At 49.2% G+C, this 17,989-nt stretch overlaps 5 protein-coding genes and 1 non-coding gene across 6 annotated transcripts; 1 reads left to right on the top strand and 5 right to left on the bottom strand.

Annotated features, from left to right (window-relative positions):
• Nucleotides 1–989: 989 nt before the first annotated feature.
• Nucleotides 990–2,178, bottom strand: FOBCDRAFT_14582 (glycolipid transfer protein domain-containing protein). Its single transcript, XM_031173076.3, has 4 exons — nt 1,893–2,178; nt 1,779–1,837; nt 1,573–1,691; nt 990–1,523 (listed from the first exon to the last, which is right to left on the bottom strand). The coding sequence occupies exons 1-4, from the start codon at nt 2,035–2,037 to the stop codon at nt 1,229–1,231; spliced, it is 618 nt and encodes a 205-aa protein (XP_031049861.2). The 5' UTR covers nt 2,038–2,178; the 3' UTR covers nt 990–1,228.
• A 602-nt stretch (nt 2,179–2,780) lies between these two features.
• FOBCDRAFT_214469 (uncharacterized protein) lies at nt 2,781–6,132 on the bottom strand. Its single transcript, XM_031173075.3, has 6 exons — nt 5,670–6,132; nt 5,587–5,614; nt 5,101–5,483; nt 4,973–5,053; nt 4,609–4,892; nt 2,781–4,532 (listed from the first exon to the last, which is right to left on the bottom strand). Exons 1-6 carry the CDS (start codon nt 5,777–5,779, stop codon nt 2,872–2,874), a joined length of 2,547 nt encoding a protein of 848 aa, XP_031049860.2. The 5' UTR covers nt 5,780–6,132; the 3' UTR covers nt 2,781–2,871.
• An 893-nt stretch (nt 6,133–7,025) lies between these two features.
• On the bottom strand, nt 7,026–10,947 carry FOBCDRAFT_214464 (cytochrome P450). The gene is made up of 6 exons (XM_031173071.3): nt 10,478–10,947; nt 10,309–10,427; nt 10,045–10,261; nt 8,110–9,992; nt 7,867–8,063; nt 7,026–7,820 (listed from the first exon to the last, which is right to left on the bottom strand). The coding sequence occupies exons 1-6, from the start codon at nt 10,587–10,589 to the stop codon at nt 7,145–7,147; spliced, it is 3,204 nt and encodes a 1,067-aa protein (XP_031049856.2). The 5' UTR covers nt 10,590–10,947; the 3' UTR covers nt 7,026–7,144.
• Nucleotides 10,948–11,807: 860 nt separating this feature from the next.
• On the bottom strand, nt 11,808–11,879 carry FOBCDRAFT_t42. The gene has a single exon. It is a non-coding gene; the product is annotated as a tRNA-Gln (tRNA).
• Nucleotides 11,880–13,154: 1,275 nt separating this feature from the next.
• FOBCDRAFT_196573 (uncharacterized protein) lies at nt 13,155–14,551 on the top strand (the record flags this gene model as incomplete). The annotated part of the gene is made up of 4 exons (XM_059608851.1): nt 13,155–13,238; nt 13,341–14,120; nt 14,401–14,406; nt 14,474–14,551. 4 exons carry the CDS (start codon nt 13,155–13,157, stop codon nt 14,549–14,551), a joined length of 948 nt encoding a protein of 315 aa, XP_059464096.1.
• Nucleotides 14,552–14,928: 377 nt separating this feature from the next.
• FOBCDRAFT_268914 (uncharacterized protein) lies at nt 14,929–16,683 on the bottom strand (the record flags this gene model as incomplete). The annotated part of the gene is made up of 2 exons (XM_031173068.2): nt 14,929–16,485; nt 16,540–16,683. The coding sequence occupies 2 exons, from the start codon at nt 16,681–16,683 to the stop codon at nt 14,929–14,931; spliced, it is 1,701 nt and encodes a 566-aa protein (XP_031049853.2).
• Nucleotides 16,684–17,989: the final 1,306 nt, after the last annotated feature.

Genomic DNA, 17,989 nt, shown 5'->3' with positions numbered 1-17,989 from the left:
AACATGTGGCATTTCCACAAGCCCACGCCAATTGGTCTATAGATTTACACATGAACTTCATCATAGTGAAAACATGCATCAAGGGACTCTCAGCTTCGCCTTACAAACATTTGCGGGGATCTTTGGTCAGCTGCTTATCTCTGCGTTTATGCACGAATAGTGTGGGACATTTTGTGTTGTAGTCTGAGCTTGTGACTGAGAGTGAGAAAACTGAAACTCATTCGTCGGGGTTTTGTCAATATACCGAGATGCTTTCGCTGTCCGGAGGGCCCGAAGATCCCGGGGGAAATATCGATATCGGCCTCCGGCATCGCGTTTACCCATGACGGAATTATCAGGCGAGCATTTCACGTTCAAATAGATTATAAAATCACGATGTATTTAGGTTTTCAATTAGAATGCCAAGATTAAAAAAATTGTCATCAAGTAAGTAACTAGCCAGAATAAGCAGCATTCACCGTCGTCTCACTCAGCGCCATCATCATAAGGTTCAAATTCTTAAACGCCCGTCGCCACACTCTACTAGACCCCAAGATCGGCTTTTATGACTTTCCCATGCCGTCAAACAGACATAGTGTTCGGCCGTTGGGTGGTGTGCTCGGCTCCGAAGTGCCGATGTGGCTCAGGCGAACTGGTATGTGATCATGGCGATCTCTTGGTCGTCATGACACAAAGTGTCAGCCATTTCGTGATGATCTGTGGCGGTTTTGAGAATTTGATGTGGCTTGACGATGAAGCATGAAGTTATGTTTGCTCAATGCCAAGTCTTTGGAACGAGTCATGTTTGAGGTGAAGTGTTGACCGTTGAGAGAATATGTCACTGCCACGGGGTTCATGATTCAATACTCAAGTGTGACTGAGTATTAAATCGGAAATGATGGAATGTTCAAGCCAGTCGAAACTTTATAATAACCTTGCTAATTAGGCTGTATGTTTCGCACTCATGAGTTGGCCGAAGCCCATGTTGTAGGTCCAGGGTAAGCATCATCAGAACAACAGGAAGCTATCAAATGTGTGGTCATGCATGTATATTTCGTTTTCGTTATTGTAATCTGAGACTGCAGTTATTACGATCGCAATCTGCCAGACATATTCTGTAGGATAGCTTCTCGATGCTGAAAGCATTCTCATCAATCAAGCCGTTTTCTCCAACACGTGACATATCGTCACCAGCTCTGCCCAAGTCGCAGGCTGATATGCTAACATTTCTCATATATCATGAATTTGTTTACCACTTGGCCTCCTTGCTGTTGATGAACTCCTTGAGGATGGCAACGACCTTGGAGAAGGAAGCGAGATAAGCCTCGAGATCGGCCTGGACCTTCTCAGGGTTGTCACCAAGCTTGGCGTAGAAGTCCTTTCGGTAGGGAACAGCGGACATGGCAGCGCTGAAGATGGGCTTGACCATGAAGCTGTGGTGGGGCTTCAGAGTGTTGCCGTATGCGTCGCGGAAGGAGTCGGAGAGCTCGACGGAGGGGTTTTGGACGTTGTGCTCGAGGCCCTGCTTGGTGAAGTCAAGACCACTGGAGTTGTTAGCTAATGGGATGTATGTTCGGGGAGGGTTGTTCCTACCGGATGAGCCAGAGGCAGCCCTCGGTGGCAGTGTGCTTGCCAGTCTTGAGCTCGTTACGGACAAGGTCCTGGACGGTCGCGGACTCGGCAGGAGCAGCGGCGTGGCGAGCACGGAGCTTCTATAGGTAGTTGTCAGATTTATTCGATGAAAATACTATATATCGCGGATGCTGTCGCACGATGAAAAGGGGTATGATGTGACGAACCTCGACGTTGCCAAGGATATCCTTCTTGACGGGGCCGAAAGCAACACCGCCAATGGCATCTAAAGGCGCGGTTAGTCGTTGGCTTCTTAGCAGAACTTTGAGACAATGCCGTACCGAAGATAGTGGTCAGAGACTCAGAAGCCTCAAGGAACTCAACAGTAGAGACAGCATTGCCGTTGGCCTCATCGACAGGAACGTCGGCGAAGGTTCGCTTGAGCGACTGGACGATGGTACCACCGGGAGGATAGACAGCAGACATGATGATTGATGATGGAGAAGTGAATGAAGAAGAGAATGAGAAAGTGTTTGACGGGAGGAGGAAAGTTAAAAATGATGAGGTGTCGTTGAACGTTGAAGCGGTCAAGCTGAGCTGTCCCTTTGCGGATAGGTTTAGACAGGGAGCAATACAGGAGGGGTCTAGCTCAGGGACCTAGTGAGGGGCTCGAGACGGTGAAGGAGGGGCATTCGTACAGTGTAGATAGATAAGATAAAGCTGGTGCATGCAGCTGAAACATTAAATATCAGAACCAGCCAACATTCAACGATACCTGTGAAGGCTATGGGGGGCTGAAGATATTAATAGGGCTCATACAGAGTCCTCGAAAGGTCATTTATCATCCAAATCCGACGGTATTCATAGGACCTGCATCGAAGGGTCAAGTGGAAATACTCGCACTCCACACTGTGTTTCGGGGCTCGATTTAGTTGTTCCGTCGAGACGGCCTCAAACCCCACAGTCTCCCACGTTGATCAGGGCGGAGGACATAGACGAGAGGCCCAATCTATAGTACGACATGGTTAGACTCTCAGTCGAGACTAGAAAAGAAATGGTTCTATGAAGGGAGTGATGCGTGAAACTAATAATGCACTATGGATGTAAGAATCTGCACTGAGATGGAATGTTATTGGATCATTAAAGCCTGCTAAGTATCTATCTTATGTGGTGTTGTGTTAGCTGACGACGCTCAAGGCGGGGCCATATCATGATAGACAAGGCAAGGGTGTCACCATGAACCAAATAACAGTGATTCAAATCATATATACGTTATCATTAAACTATCAACGCCAAAACATTATCCCATAAGTCATCCAATTACGTGTAAATAGATTCAGTCACAGAATTGACCTGCAATCCCCATTCCGCCATCTCAGCATCTTCAAGGAACCGCAAGGGGAACCAAACCAAATGACCCTTGATTTGTGACAGCTTCTCTCTGGCGTCTTCGGGAGGCATGAACTGGTCAAAGATGTGACCAGCTTTGACGCCGCGCGGAGGAAGATATCGATCATAATCGTCGAAAGTCCTGATATGATCATCTGGATCAGCGTGGAATAAGTGGCGGAATAGCTCGGTGTTCTTGTCTGCCTGGCCTGTCCACTTCTCCCATAGTTCGTCGCTGAGAGGATCTTCAACAAACTTGTAGCTCTCATCTTGGTCGTAGATGTCGTTGTTGGGGTTGACGCTTGGGGGCATGGCGTTGATGTCCTGCGAAGCATCGTGGGGTTGAGGGGGCAAGAGACCCATGTGCTCACGCCAGAGGTATCGACGGAGGGTTGCTGCGTGATAACCTGCTTCGAAGGGCTTTCCATCCATGGTGCTGGGGATGAGGCGCGTGTCTTCCATGACAACACTGAGCTCACTGTCGTGATCACCCAGTTGACTTCGGTCGTTGAGGTTACTGCTTCCACAGATGGCAATTCTGTCATCGACCAGCAGTAACTTGCCGTGGATGTAAAGCTCCTCCTGAATCCAGTTCTTGATCTCCGATTCAGGATCGTCCTCAAACCAAGATTCGCCCTTTAGGCCTTCGCCAGTACCAGCCATAGCATGGTGCGCAACAGAAGAGGTTGTGTGAACGACCTCCTTCGGCATGGCAGCCTCAAACTTCTTTCGTGCCTCCATGGTCTTCTTGATATCCTCATCAAGCTCCTTCTGCTTTTTATCGCCACGCATGTGCTCGTCGCCCTCACTATCCTCAGGGTCATATGACCCATGAATACCCTCACCCATAATCTCCTCAGCTTCTGCACGCTGCACCTGTTGGTAGCTGATGCCAGTCTCTTTCTCCGCCTTGATGATAGCAGGCGTCTTGTTAAGACGATCATAAGATCGCAAGTTGAAGAAGAAAATGTACTTCTCAGGGTCTACGCCCTCAGCGCGACATTGCCCAAAGATGGAGTGCTCGCCCCGACAAATGGACTTATACTGATAATCCATAATAGCTCGCGTGCCCGTAGCAGCTTGATCTCTGAGATCTCCAGCAAATCCAGGAATAGCAGGGATGAGAATGATGACGCGGAACTTGCGGTTTTCTTTTGCGGCCCTCACAACAGCATCAACGATTGCGCGACCAATAGTGTTCTTGATCGGAGCCTGTTGGTCGCCTGTGGCTGTGATAAAGAACTGGTTCTCGATGTAAACGTAGTGCTGAGCCTTTGAGATGATCTCGATATAAGCGTTCTGAATGGAGTGGTCGGTCAAGATACCGCTGCTCCAGTCGGCGCTTGATCGGACGAGCTGGCAGTTGACCGTGCCTCTATTTTCCAGATTCTTAGTGCTTAGAGGAGTAAAAGGGTGCTTGACGTATTCTCCAACGGGGTGTTTCGGGCGCTGTACGCCAATGAGGTCCTCATCTTCATTTTCCCTCTTCTCCAACACCAACCAGTCGAATCTTTCGTCTCTTTTATATTTATCGCGCTTGACAAAGTTCCATCTTAGTACGAAGTGCTCAGCTACATCATACACGGTTGGGCCTGCGTTTTAGTTAGAAATTGATGTTTTTGTCTTGAGGTTTGGTGTTTTGAAGTTTGATGTCTGATGCCAACCCACCTTGGATACACATCGCGACATCGTGCCACGGCATACGACCATAGTCTGCCTTGCTTAACTCGTTATCTTGCCAAGAAGACACATTCTGGAAGTCCATAACTCTGTTGTTATTAAAGTCTTGTCCTGGCCAGATTTCATCCTGAACGTTGGTGGGATGAATGTCTGACAGAGGGTGCTGGTGGTTATCCCATCGTCCGAAGCATAAGTCTAGGCCCCCAACGAATGCTATTTCGTAGTCGATGACAATGAACTTCTCATGATGCGCCCAGTACCATGTCATATCGCTGTGAAGTCGTCAGTAGAGGTTTTGGGGGCTGCATGGCGGATGGTTGCCAACTCCCGCGCCCATTGTGAATGAACTCACCCAAAGTTTTCAAAGACATTGTGGTCGGGATGACGAGCAACATGAATGTTTCCATGGCCAGGAGAGCCCTTGGGGCAAAGTCTATCAAAGTAAGCTCATGATGCGCGCAAGTCAATTGCTCAACCCACCTCCTCAGCGCATGCTTGGTATGAGCTGAATTGCAAGTCAAGGCCTGCTCAACTTCCTTATAGACACAAACATAAATCTGGACACCCTCCTCTGCCTTTCTCTTGATCAATTTGTCCAGTCTGTATTCTTGCGCGGCATATGGGGGTCGACGGAGGAACAGCTCTGGTGACAACCACCAGTCGGCGATATAGATGGATTCTTTGGCTTGCTCAAGAGCAATTGACACAGCCCAGAAGTAATCTCGACCATCTACGTACCACTTGACGTGGTTGCCAGCGCGCATTGGGAAGTAAGACTTGAAGCGGTTCTGCTCGGCGATAGAGGTTCGCTTGTCGTCACATCGCTGCTCATGTTCTTCGTCGTGTCTGTGGTTTTTGTTGAACTACGCACATGTAAGTCACTGTTTTCGTCTGCGTCTGTCTTGTCTCATTTCACGGTGCCGATGCGATGCAACAATGCGACACCACCAACAGGGCGCGTCATACCAGATTTGCCAATTTACCAATCTTGTGCCTGAAGACTCGAAATCAGCGACGAATTCTATTGCGATTGGGTACGAGTCACAAACTTTTGGTGGACGAGATGAACTTTGGCATCGTGTAAGCCATCGCTTAACTTGAGCTTGTCCAACATGGAACTCATTGAGCCAGAGCTCTCATGTTTCTTGTGATCCGCCATGATAGACGGCGCGAATCACAGCAAATTCACAGGGGTCGTCGAATGAGAGAGCAAAGCGCTCAGGTCACCTCAGGGTCTCTGCAGGAGATTATCGATCGATCTGGGGGGGAAAGAGAATGAGGGGTGAGATGAGGGGAAGCATACAATTGGAGGGGCAGTCAGAAAGAAGAGAAGAGAGGAAGAGGAAATGGAAGAGGCAGAATTACGAGGGTGACAATGCTTTTGGTAGTTTCTCAAAGGCAATAGTAATGGCTTGTCATGGTCTTGGCTAAACTGGGCACGCGACAAAGCATCTGGCATGGCCTGGCCAAGCCTTGATCCTGATGCGATGGATGCAGTTGGTGAGACGAGACTTTTTGCAACTGGCGATGTCATCGACCAAGCAGAACCTTCACATCAAAGACAGGAAAACAGTGCCAAGCCGGCGAACACGGCGCGCAAATCTCTTGGGGGGTTCTAACAATAGGCCCAGCTCGACTAGGGACCTACGAGGACGACAATTCAGGCGAGCAGGGACTGTCACAGGCCGAGGCCAAGATCGCGGCATCCGTCATGACCCGCACATACACGTAATACTACGCAACAGGGCTGAAAGCAGAGGGTCCAATTGACTTGTGCCATTTTCACTATGAAGCTTTTTGGTTTCCGTTCTAATGTCTCTGCTGATTGATCAAGCAGCGACAAGAAAAAGCTTGCTTTGTAACTCTAAAATAAAGAGGCAGGTCAAGCTTTTTCCACTGCATGTACAGGGCACATTAATTGATCCTGGGAGCTATCAGAGCATATGACGTCAGAAGCTGTAGCTTCATCCTGACCGTTACGAATTCCGTGACAATCAGCCTTTGTCCCATGTTTCAAGCTACGTAATTTAATTAATTATTTCCCTGACTACCCATGTCTTATAGGGCTCTTTAATTGGCATATCGCGTGGTTTCCCTGTAGTGCATTGACAGCTGTATCTCATATCTGCCAACATTTGAGCTATCCAGGTTTCAGAAGCTTAGCATCGGGTAGTATGTCCCGAGATGTAGATCACTTCACGACTAGAGCTCAAGACGAGATTTCTCCAGAGAACAATCAATCGTCGGCATTTTGCAATTGGTGTCTGCCATTGGTCTATACTTGTAGCTAATGCGAACGATTCGAGGCACAACTATGTCTCTATGTCTGCGGTATCTAGGGATGGTCACTGTATTATGCATAGGTATCATCACAACTTTATCATATCCAATACTGCCCATAAGAAGCACACCTTAACAAATGTCCTGAATAGGTTCGTCCAAAATTACCATATCAAAGGAATATTAAAAGTTCAGTTTTTTGAAAAGTAAATACTAATATACACCAGGCTCTTCATTGATGCCTCTAATCGAAAACATCAGTAGCAAAACGCTCATTCCTACTCCTCTCAAACCAAGCACGCGCCATTTCTTCAGTAACATCCCTGCCATTCTGCTGAGCCTTCTCGATGGCGAGACGGACACAGACATCCTCAACTGCCTTGCCGATTTCACGACTTCCGCAGATAAATACCTTGGCTCCCTGATCCCACACCTTGAAGACATCCGCGCGATCATGGTAGACACGATCCTGGACATACTTGCATCCCTCAGACTTGTCAGTGGCGCGAGAGTACGCACGTCGCACATCTACAGCACCCATCTTCTCCCAGCGTTCAAACTCCTCAGCGTACAGGTCATCGATCTCAGGGTTTCGACATCCGAAGAATAGAAGAGCTGGTGCGAGAGTTCGACCTGCGGCGAGCATGGCGGCCCGTTCCTGGATGAAACCTCGGAAAGGAGCGAGTCCAGTTCCGGCGGCGACACAGATGATGGGAGTCTTCTCAGCGTCGCTGGGGAGGTGGAAGGCTTCGCTCGAGGCGCGGACTGAGACGTGGAGTTTGTCGCCAGCAGTGAGGTGCGAGAGGAAGTTTGTGGCGACACCGACATGACGACCTTGTCCAGAGAGCGAAGGAGCGTCCAGTAGGGAGTATGTGAGTGTGAGTTTGGAGGGGTCTGCAAAAGGTGAGGAAGAGATGGAGCTGTCTTGTTAGTATGTATAGGCGGTGAGGAGGAAAGGGAGCATACTATTGTCGGACTCTCATGGGAGGGAGCATGGCCAGATAGGAGCTGATAGGGAGAGCAACAGCAGGGAACTTCTCAAGAAGATCCAGAACTGAAACTCTCTTTGGCGAGATCTCAGCTTGGTAAGCATCCCCAGCAAGTCTCTCGAGTTCCTGGATGGTGGCCTTGTCTTCAGTTGCCTCAGCAAGTGCAAGGATGTTCTGCAAATGTTAGTCAAAATCGGATAGCGGCAACAAGATAACATACCCTCTTTGTAGCAGGTTGTGATAATTCAACATATGCGCTAAATACATCGAAAGCAGAAATGGCGACGTTGGTAGGCAGCGTAGTAGGTCCCTCTGACTGGATCTTCAGGAAAGAATCCCAGGCCAGAGAGAATCGTCGGAACACTCGTGCCACAGTCGACTTCGGGTTCAGGGGAAGAATAGCAAGATAATCGCCGGCCTTGTAGGTCATGGCTGAGGGAAGCTGAATCTCAATATGCTTCTTAGCAGGGCCCGACTTGGTGAGAGTCTTCTCAGCAACCACCAGCGCTTCTTCGACATCTTGACGAAGACTCGTCTTTCGGGGCGTCGAAACCTCGACCAACAGGCCCTTCTGGCCGCCTGACTCCTCATCAGAGATCTTGTATTTCTCCTTCAGGCCTGGCCAGAGGACAGTATCCTCCCAGGCTTCAAAGTCGCTGAACATGTCACTTGTGGCAGCATCTGCACTACCCATGGGAACGAGACGAGTACCGCCACGCTTCTCGAGAGTAGAGTCAACAAGCTTGGGGATTCTGTGGAATGTCTCAACCCAATCGTGATGACCACACGCAAAGACAGCGTACGACACCTTTTCCATCTCATTACCATTCAAGTCTTCCATCCACTTGATAAAGTGGGCGGCATTGGATGGGGGCTGTCCCTCGTACGATGCAGTGACGATGACAACGGGGCGGTCTTCGGGAAGGTTCTGCTTGGCCTGATCGAGAGGACCAACTGTTGTTGCGCTGAAGCCGTGGCCAGGAGCATCCGAGGCGAGTCTGTTGGCAAGAGCCTCGCATGTACCACTGTTTGAGCCATAGAAAATAGCCATAGGCTTCCCACTGCCGCCGGCCTTGGTATCTGAATTCGCAGCGGCCTTGATATTGTGGGTTGAAGAGCTGGTAGCTCCATTTCCTGCTAGGACATGCTCTAACTCGGTTGGGGTCATGCCATGTCGTAGGGTAGCGTTGATATAGAAGTGGTCAGGCTTGATGGTCAGTGTCTGCTTGATCTCCAAAGCGTAGTTAGGATCCGTCATGGTGAAATTGAAGTTCTGGAAGAGAACGACCATGGCGAGAAGAGACTCTTGCCAGGCGAAAGGACGTCCGATACAAGCTCGTTTTCCGTTTCCAAAAGGCTTCCAGCAGTTGGGGTACTCCTTGTTGAGTCTCGCGAATTCATCGTCAAGCATCCGCTCAGGAATGAACTTATCAGCATCATTGCCATATACGACCGGGTCAACATGGCCCCTGGATAGAAGAGCAGTGACGATTTCACCCTTCTTGACGAGATACTTGCCACCGAGGAAAGTGTCGTCGATAGCCTCAAGACCAAATGCAGTAATAGGAGAGTTGAGTCGGAGGGTCTCCCTCAAGACAGCGCTGATGTAAGGGAGCTTGGTGAGGTGCTCAACCAAGACGGGGCCACGACCAACAACCTCGTCGACTTCTTTCTGGACCTTGCTGTAGGCATCGGGGTTCTTCAGAAGCTGATACATGGCGAAGGATAGAGTACCAGAAGTGGTTTCGTGGCCGGCAATAAGGAATGTGATGAGCTGGTTGGTGATGTTCTCGTCGGACAACTTCTCTCCCGTCTGAGGATCAACACCATTAAGCATAGCAGCGAGCAAATCCTTTCTATCGCTGGGGCTCGCCTTTCGTGCGGCGACGACCTCATCGGCTACTGACTTCATTAGGGCGATGTCGCCATAGAACTTCTCGTTTGCTGCACGATAGAGAAAGTTGGGCGCAAATGGAGGTCGTCGGTTTCTGTTTCCTGACTCGGTGAGGAAATCGCCCATGGCTTCGATAAATGGATGCAATTCCTCCTTGTAATATGAGTTGAAGCGGAAATCCATGGCGCAGAGGGCCAGAGTATCCAGAGCTGAGTATTTTTTAGTGATGGGCACGTTTACAAGACTCAATGTTTTGCGTACCAAGACGGGTAAAGTTGTCGCTGGCATCGATGGGTGTTCGAGGACCATGACGAGCAAATTTCATGCACAATTGAGTAGCGATGTCGTGCATTTCTGGGAACATTCCCCTTATGCTCAAAGGGCCAAAAGCCGGTACCAGAATTCTGTGTGCTTTGCCCCAATTGGGCTCATCCTCGAATGCCGTGAAGAGGCCATCGTGAACACCCTCTCGAACTTGCTGTAAAGGGTCAGTGAAGCTCAATTGCCGACATCATTGTCACGTACGCTGAGAACCGATTTTAGAGTCTTTTTGAAACGCTTCTCGTCGCAAACTTCGTTGATCAATGAATTGGAGGAGACGAAAATGGGAGCCTTGGCTCCAAGACGTAATCTAAAAATGGGGCCTAAGGGGAATCAGCGGCGGTCAATGAGTTGACTGTGGTCAATTAATTACCATATGTATCCGCTAGACGGTTCAGATCAGAAAGAGGATTTGATGTGAATTCTCCCAGGTTTCCAATGAGAGGATAGCCTGGAGGCTCAGGAATAGGGACAGATTCAGCCATGCTGTCTTTGTGTTGTGTTGTGTTGTGTCGCGTCTGGTTTGGTCCGGTGAGGAGAAGGGTGGAGATGTGTTGAATGGGCCGTGGTCGTTTGTTCTTATAAGGTAGTTGAGTAAAATGTGAACAATGTGATATGAGCAGAAGGAGCTGAGCTGAAGTCCGGATTAAACTTGGCGTTGCAGTGGTGGAAAGTTTCTCGACCACCTTTTCTTTGGTTCAAAATAGCAGAACGAATGGACCTGGAAGTGATTAAATAGGGACAAGATTAAAAAGTCCATGGTTACAATACGACACAGACTCCTTTTCTGCTCGCCTCGCAACGTCATAGCAACGCGTCGTATGCAATTGCTGCGGCTTTATTACTAGAGAGGCTCACTCGACCAAGACTAACAAATCCTCCCGTCTCCCGTCCGTCTCCGTTTCTCAAAACCCGGCCCCGTTTGTGCCAAGTGCCGTGAACGTAAGCCAATCGCGGGAGACGCATTAGAGTGGCCAAGAACCTGTTGCAGTTAGGTAGGTAGAATTGCATCTGCAACTGTACAAGAACCCTACAGACGGATCTAGCCATGAACCATAAGTCGTACGTTTATTACATGACATTACGTTGAACTACCTGAATCACTAGAGGATTAGTTCTTAGTGTGCCAACTGGAGTATTAACTGAAGCTATTTACTCTTTGTTTGTTTCTATTCTGTCTTCTGTCTACTGTCGATCCTAGGCATTATCTCATGCTTTTTTATGCCTCGGTATCTCCATTAAATTCTCGGCCGTATCCGGTGCTCCACTACTCCCGTACCGGATCCGAAACCCGAGGCGGTGAGACGGCTGGATTTAATCATCCGAATTCCCCTTATTACGGAGGAATAATGAATGAGTTAACAGCATTAAATCCAGGGGATATGCGAAATTGCTGCAGAATACGACGCTCACGGGTTCCCCGATTGGTGCTCGCATATATATTTTGTCCTACGGTAGGCGGACAGTCGGCGTGTCGATCACTTCTCCCCACCGTCTTGGCACCTCGAACGGCGTTTATTTACCACCGAAAAGCCCGTTCCTGCAGTATGTAGGTGTTCTTGGGCTGTTTTGTTGAGTGTGCTTCTACGGAGTAAATGCTGCGCCTTGCATGATCAGCACTAATGGCTCTCACACTTGACGATGATGGCACCTATCCTAGTATCATAGCAAAAAGCTCAAGCTATCATCAAGAGCAAAAGGATAGGTCTCAGAGGGAGTCGAACCCTCGCTGGCGGAATCAGAATCCGCAGTCATAACCGTTAGACCATGAAACCTCACAATACGACTGCTGATGTCGCTGGCAGCGGCAGCGAAATTTGACAAGATGGAACTCATGATTCACCAACATCATGTTAGCCCGTAGCTATTATAGTCACAACCGTCGGTACTATGCTCCGTACGGGGTAGTTGGAGAATGGTCATTGTTACAAGGCTTCCAAAAGACCCTTCCATCTTCCGTGTGTAGTCGGCGAGGTCGAGACTTTTGGGTTATACCCCTGCCTCTGATCTTTGATCTTAGGTCACATCGGGCTCACGTCTTTATCTTCCCAGCTAAACTCTTGTACCATGCAAACTTAATTTTTGACATTGGAGGAACCGGTCGCAGAACTGTGACCTGACAGCATACTATTCTCAACCGCTATTGGCCACGGCAGCAACAATTAGCAGTTGGGACGCTATGTCGAGAGTACCAGTGACTGGGGAAAGTGTATGTGCACAATATTATTCTGTCCCGTTCTTATCCGTTCGTCTATTCTGGAGGCCGTTGAACAACCTAGTTCACTCACATATACGCTGACCACCCATCCTATCTCAAGACCCCATCACGTCGGCATCTTCCATCATATTACCCAATACGCCACAAACTTAGTATAAACGCAACGGTCCGCTAACTTGAAGCGCCTTGTCTGGTGCAACGTTCCAGCAACTTCTTTTCGAGAGACGTAAGCGTGGGCAAGTTTGTTTCTTGACGTTAACAGCAAACATGTTGTTGCCAAACTTCAAGTTGCCGCACAAAGAACCCCCGAGACTGAGTACTAGGTAGCTTTACTTGCCCAGGTACTTTCTGACATCAGTGCACTGATGAGCTTGTTTCAAGATACAGGTGAATCGCAAATAAAGAAAATGGAATTTGAGGAGTTGTCATCAACTTCCATCTTGAGCTACAGCTGCCTCAACAAACTTGTATGTTGGTACAAGGTAAACATAAAGAGAGGCAGCTGAGAGGCGACTGCTCCCTACCCTGCAAACATCAGAGCCATCTATTTTGTCATTTGGCTGGTTAATGCTTTCCTCTTAAGATACTCAAAGACTTGACTGAGAATTGATGAATTCTGCAGAATGCCTGAAACTATCTTTCCTCCTTCAACTAACATCAACATCATCGTGGCTATCATCACAACTCTCGTTATCACCATATTGGTTACAGTATTCCATCTTCATTGTAGTGCTCCGTCTTGAATGACCGACCAAGCCATCCGCTCGTTGTATACTATTAGCCTTTGAGCTTTTCCTCACTTCCCGAGACCTTGACAATCGGCCAACTTGTCATGGAATCTTGGGACAGCGACTGCCCCAACTGTGATCCATCCGGGTCTATAGCGGGATTGATCGGAGCTCAATTCTGCGCAGCCGTAAGTTTTCTCTCACATAGCTCTCAAGTTTGCTGCAGTTGTTGACATCAGCAGTGCCATACAGTATGGTTGAACGGCAACAACTCTCCTCGAAATAATTAGGAATCAGGGCCCGCGCCATCTTCTTTGAACCCTGGAGCCCCAGAATTTCAACTCCCAGCTTCTTCCACGAGGATTGTCTCTTTGCCTCGGTCGTCAGAGGGAGGCCCAAGCTCTTTGTCAAACACACAGCCTCCGGAAGAGAGACACGCATCTCATCAGATGCAGTCACTGGAAGAGAGACAAGCGTCTGAGGGGATACAGCCCCCAGAAGAGAAATACGCATCTGAGGAAATACAGTCTCCAGGGGAGAGACATGCATCTGAAGATATAGGGTCTCCAGGGGAGGGGCACGTATCTGAAGAGAGATACGCATCTCAAGAGATACAGTCCCCCAGAAAGAGACACGCATCTGAAGATATAGGGTCTCCAAAAAAGAGGCAGTCACTTTCCCCGTCCTTTTACAAGATTTCTTCACGTGAAAGCAGCAAATCTCCTGAACCAACACACCCAGCCCGAGGAAGCAAGTCTCCTGGAAACATTTCATCACCGGTGATGGCTCCAACACCCGATGTCGTTGCACCCCCTCCTGTGGAGGAAGAAACACATGAGGCTGACTTAGATCAAAACCCACCGGTCTCCCACCAGATCCAGTCTCATGTTTTATTTCCCCCTTTAGTCCCTGATCAGGAGAAGAAGCCCGAGGAGAAGCCCGAGGAGAAGCCGGGGCCGACTTGGGCAAAAATTGCTCGAGTCACCACAAAGAAAACAAACCAGTCCTCCGCGAAATTAGACTGGCCCTCCACGAGGCCGAACCAGTCCTCCGAGAACTTAGGTTGGGAGGTAAGCTAGCATGACCAACCAGCAAAAGAGCCAATAAGGGAAACCAAGGATTTTACCAAGAGATAGAGAGATTGAGTCAGTAGCAGCCTGCGTGATAGCGATCTGAGATTTCTGGATTCATGCAGCGAGATAGTCAAATACATTACTTTGTTCTCGGCAGTAAGCATCTCTTGTCCTAAGCCATCCCCTCAATCATGCGTTGACATTACAAGAAGCTGCCAAATTTTCAATATATAACAGTGAGGCGTCTATATTTCACAGACAGCTTAATAGTCAACAGGTTGATGTAAGTTCGGCTCTTGTGAGACTTGCTTGGTATCTCAACAACCAGCCAATAGACTTGAACACATTAGCATTACCTAACAGAAGGCTGTGAACATTGGCACACTAAACAGCCGTTGTCGGAGATACAAGTGTTTGATATCCATTAACACAGCCAGCATGGCTCAAGCTCACAGTAAAAGCACTCAAAATCAGTCTTCATTCTTTATGGGGTATCCCTGACGTCCATTTATGTAATTAGCAATGCCGCTCGTAGCTCAATTCCAATCATTCCCGTGTGCCCGACCAACTGAACCTCTATTCTATTCCGTACATCGAAGCGCATACGTTAAGAAATTGGCACTTGGCTGCAGTCATTGCACGTTGTGTATCGAGGCGGCACGATAGCAATGCGTTCTCTCACCAAGGTCTGCCTCTAAGACCTCTCATTGTCTTCATGCCACTTCCTTGCGAGTGAACGACGAGGAATCAGGACTTCTGATATCGTCCCCAATATGATTCCCCCAGAGTTTGGTGAGTGACGATCCTACTCTCGCCTTCCCTCTCGTGGTGGTCCGTTACCAGGCCCTCCTCCGCCAAATCTATCGCGGAGCCAGCTAATGGGGCCATGGCTACTCTGTCGACGTTGTTGATCCGAGTCCGCCGCTGACCGTCGGCTACTCTGAGAAGGGCTTCTCTGTCTCATCCGAGCGCCATGTTCACTCGGGGCAGTCGCTCTAGGACTTGTTGGAGAGTGTGAGCTTCGTCGCTGAAGTCGAGACGTGTCGTAGCTAAACCCCGATGTCTCGCCTCGTTCACGCTCGCGTTCACGTTCTCTCTCTTGTTGCCGGTTCGAGATAGTACGCAAAGCTTCATTCAGGCGACTCTGGCTCTGACTCGGAGGTCGCGAGAACCGCATCGAGCGTGTGTGAGAATGAGGGCTGTCGAATGTTGTCCACTGGTTGGGAGTAAACGTGAATGACGCTCGCGTTCCAAACGGATTCGGTTGGTCAGAGTTGGGCCCTGGATTTGGACTTTGGGATTGGTTGCCATCACCGCTATTGTTATTGTTATTGTTGTTTCCATTGCCGCCATTATTGTTGCCACTGCGATCAGTCTTTTCGATCGGCGTTCGGCAAATGGGGCAAGTGTTGTGCTCCTTCAACCACAAGGTGACACACTCCTCGTGAAACCAGTGGTTACAAGGTAAAAATGTGGCCATATCCCCCTCCTTCATCTCATCAATGCAAATGGTACACTCTGCCTTTCCCTCCGAACCTAACATTTGTTTGTCAATAGGTTTTCGTTCCAGATTTTTGAGAGCTTCCTCTGTAGCTGGAGGGGCGGCATTAGACTGGGGATTGGCCTCCATGAGTCCAGTGATGATCCGATCCAGAGCCTCTTGGGAGTATACTGCATCACCATGCATTGCATTTGCTGGGTTAAGAAGATTCAGGATATCCTGCAAGCTTCGAGCCAGACCGGGTGGAGGACCTCCGGCGCCTTCCTCGCCGCCATGATTATGAGCGGGTGGTGGCGGTACAATGTCGCGTAGCATGTTCTGAAAGAAACTGGCACGTTGGTTAGCTCCAATAGTCATGGAAATGGCCGTGACTCGCAAGCCGCCAGGTCGTTCAGCAAGCTGAAATGGGGGTTGTGCATACTCTTGAAATGTTTCGCCTCCTGGGGCACCAGCAGGACCACGGCTTGTTGCATGTATAGGTCCCGAGACGATTGTTACAGAAGTCGTTCCGCCTAATGGCCCTGATGTGAAAGTCGTCCGGTGAATGCGCGGTCCAAAGTTTGGTTCTTGGGGCTGTTCATGTTCTCCAGGGCTCGATGGGAAAGATCCGTTTCCGCCAGGTGCTCGAGGTCCAAATCCGTTAAGCATATCCCAGAAGCGCTCATAAGTTGGCGCAGTAGCGGGATCATGATGATGTGGGTGGTTCGGACCGTCTCGGACGCTCCGTCGGAACACAAAGCCATGCTGAGCATGCTCATCTATGTCGGCTTCTTCAGGATCTGAATCGTACGGGTGATGCTCGGGTGAGGTGGAGGCAGAGGAGTGGTGATCAAAGTCGCGGGGATCGTTTGCGGGATCGATCTGGATATAGTGGTTAGCATTCTGAACAGGAAGTGGCAGCGTGGGAAAGCATACAATCTCTGTGATCTCGCCGTGACATTCGGGACAAGTTAGTCCATTCTCATCTCGATACCATTCCCCAGCGCAGGCGTGGCAATAGACTACCTCACGGCCCGCGGTCGCATCGAGGTGGCCATGCCTCTCGGCATGAGAAGACATCTGCTGCGCTTGGCTGCGTTGGTACGCAGTCAAGGCACTCAAACCAAGGCCGACAGCAAGGCCGGCGAGGCGAAAGGCGCGTGAAGCCAGACTGAAAGATAGTTCAAGACGTCGTTGAGGCGAAAGATCGAGGTCGGGTGATGTAGGAGGCCAAGTGTGAGAAGGTCCGCGTGAGGTCAACAGATGTTGAGATTAGTAACACAGGTTGAGTGGTAAAGGGTCGTATGGATAGAAGTAATAAATAAGGAGGAAATGGTCCGGCTCGATCCAGGAACAAGAGCGAAACGAGGCTATCAAGGCGATGAGATAGATATGATCGATGCAAGGTGGTATGCCCGTCCGTTGGTTGACGTTTAGTTTAGCTCTTAGGCTGGTGGCGAATAACTGAAGAAGTGACCCGCAAACCAGGCAAAGAACAACGGTGATGCAGTGCCAAGCCAATGACGAGCTGAGTTAGAATAGACACTGACAGCCAGTGCCCGTATGATCAAAAGCGGGATGAAGCGAGAAAGAAAATCTAGGTAGGGCAAGGTGAGCAAGGTAAGGTAAGGTAGGTAGTAGGTAACGATTGTAGGTGAAGGTGAAGAAGATTGAGGCAGAGGCAGCGCAGCCCAGTAAACCTGGAACACGATCGATACCCGCGGAAGAAGATCGGAGCAGCTGAAAGATGACGAACAGCCTCAGGTTTCCGCACGTAACAGAGACAACATGAGGAAAGGAAAGGGGAGAAAAGTCGGCTTGAAATTAATACTCAATCAAGCAACTTGAAACAATCAAATACTAACAAATCGATCAATATTAAAGAGGGGAAATTACCTTGACCAACAACGCAAAACAGCCTTGGAGCCTCAATAAGCATAAGCAGCGGAGCACCCTCACGTAGGTTGTGCAAGGGTCCTCTCTACCTACTGTAGAAAGATACCTGGGCCTAGAGCCGGTAGTGACCTCAGTGGCAGCGGCTTAAAGTGGACTCAGGCAGTTTGACCCTGGTGCCCTCAAGTACCCCTGGGCCTGATATTTGGTACCTGACTGTCTAAGACTGAGGGGACTGCCCATGAAAGTGTTGGCAGACCGGCTATGGTGGGGGCTGAGTTGGTGTGTCTTTGAATATGCAGCAGTTCGTCTTGAGGAGAACTGATGGCCAATGATTCACAGCCGGCTTGTCCATGATGCTTCTGTTATTGGTTGTCCTACATAGTATCGGGCAGTCAGTATCTCAGGCAGACTGGACGGGACTGGACTGTTGGGCTATGTCTGAATTGCATTTATCGAGGTAGTAGTTCTGCATCATAATTTAACAAGCTAC

The sequence above is a fragment of the Fusarium oxysporum genome, chromosome II (assembly GCF_013085055.1).
Source record: "Fusarium oxysporum Fo47 chromosome II, complete sequence".
In the NCBI taxonomy this organism is placed as follows: Eukaryota; Fungi; Ascomycota; class Sordariomycetes; order Hypocreales; family Nectriaceae; genus Fusarium; species Fusarium oxysporum.
This window is presented reverse-complemented; position numbering and strand designations above follow the sequence as displayed.

What these genes read in the sequence shown, in the direction of transcription:
- FOBCDRAFT_214469 (XM_031173075.3), bottom strand. Translation starts at nt 5,779, where the DNA reads ATGGCGGATCACAAGAAACATGAGAGCTCTGGCTCAATGAGTTCCATG. An exon ending in TTGGTAAATTGGCAAATCTG is followed by an intron (nt 5,484 to 5,586) that starts GTATGACGCGCC and finishes ACATGTGCGTAG; the next exon opens with TTCAACAAAAACCACAGACA. An exon ending in TGTCGCGATGTGTATCCAAG is followed by an intron (nt 4,533 to 4,608) that starts GTGGGTTGGCAT and finishes ACTAAAACGCAG; the next exon opens with GCCCAACCGTGTATGATGTA.
- FOBCDRAFT_214464 (XM_031173071.3), bottom strand. Translation starts at nt 10,589, where the DNA reads ATGGCTGAATCTGTCCCTATTCCTGAGCCTCCAGGCTATCCTCTCATT. An exon ending in CCGTCTAGCGGATACATATG is followed by an intron (nt 10,428 to 10,477) that starts GTAATTAATTGA and finishes GATTCCCCTTAG; the next exon opens with GCCCCATTTTTAGATTACGT. An exon ending in CCCATGAGAGTCCGACAATA is followed by an intron (nt 7,821 to 7,866) that starts GTATGCTCCCTT and finishes CTAACAAGACAG; the next exon opens with CTCCATCTCTTCCTCACCTT.
- FOBCDRAFT_14582 (XM_031173076.3), bottom strand. Translation starts at nt 2,037, where the DNA reads ATGTCTGCTGTCTATCCTCCCGGTGGTACCATCGTCCAGTCGCTCAAG. An exon ending in GTCTCTGACCACTATCTTCG is followed by an intron (nt 1,838 to 1,892) that starts GTACGGCATTGT and finishes CCGCGCCTTTAG; the next exon opens with ATGCCATTGGCGGTGTTGCT. An exon ending in GGCTGCCTCTGGCTCATCCG is followed by an intron (nt 1,524 to 1,572) that starts GTAGGAACAACC and finishes TAACAACTCCAG; the next exon opens with TGGTCTTGACTTCACCAAGC.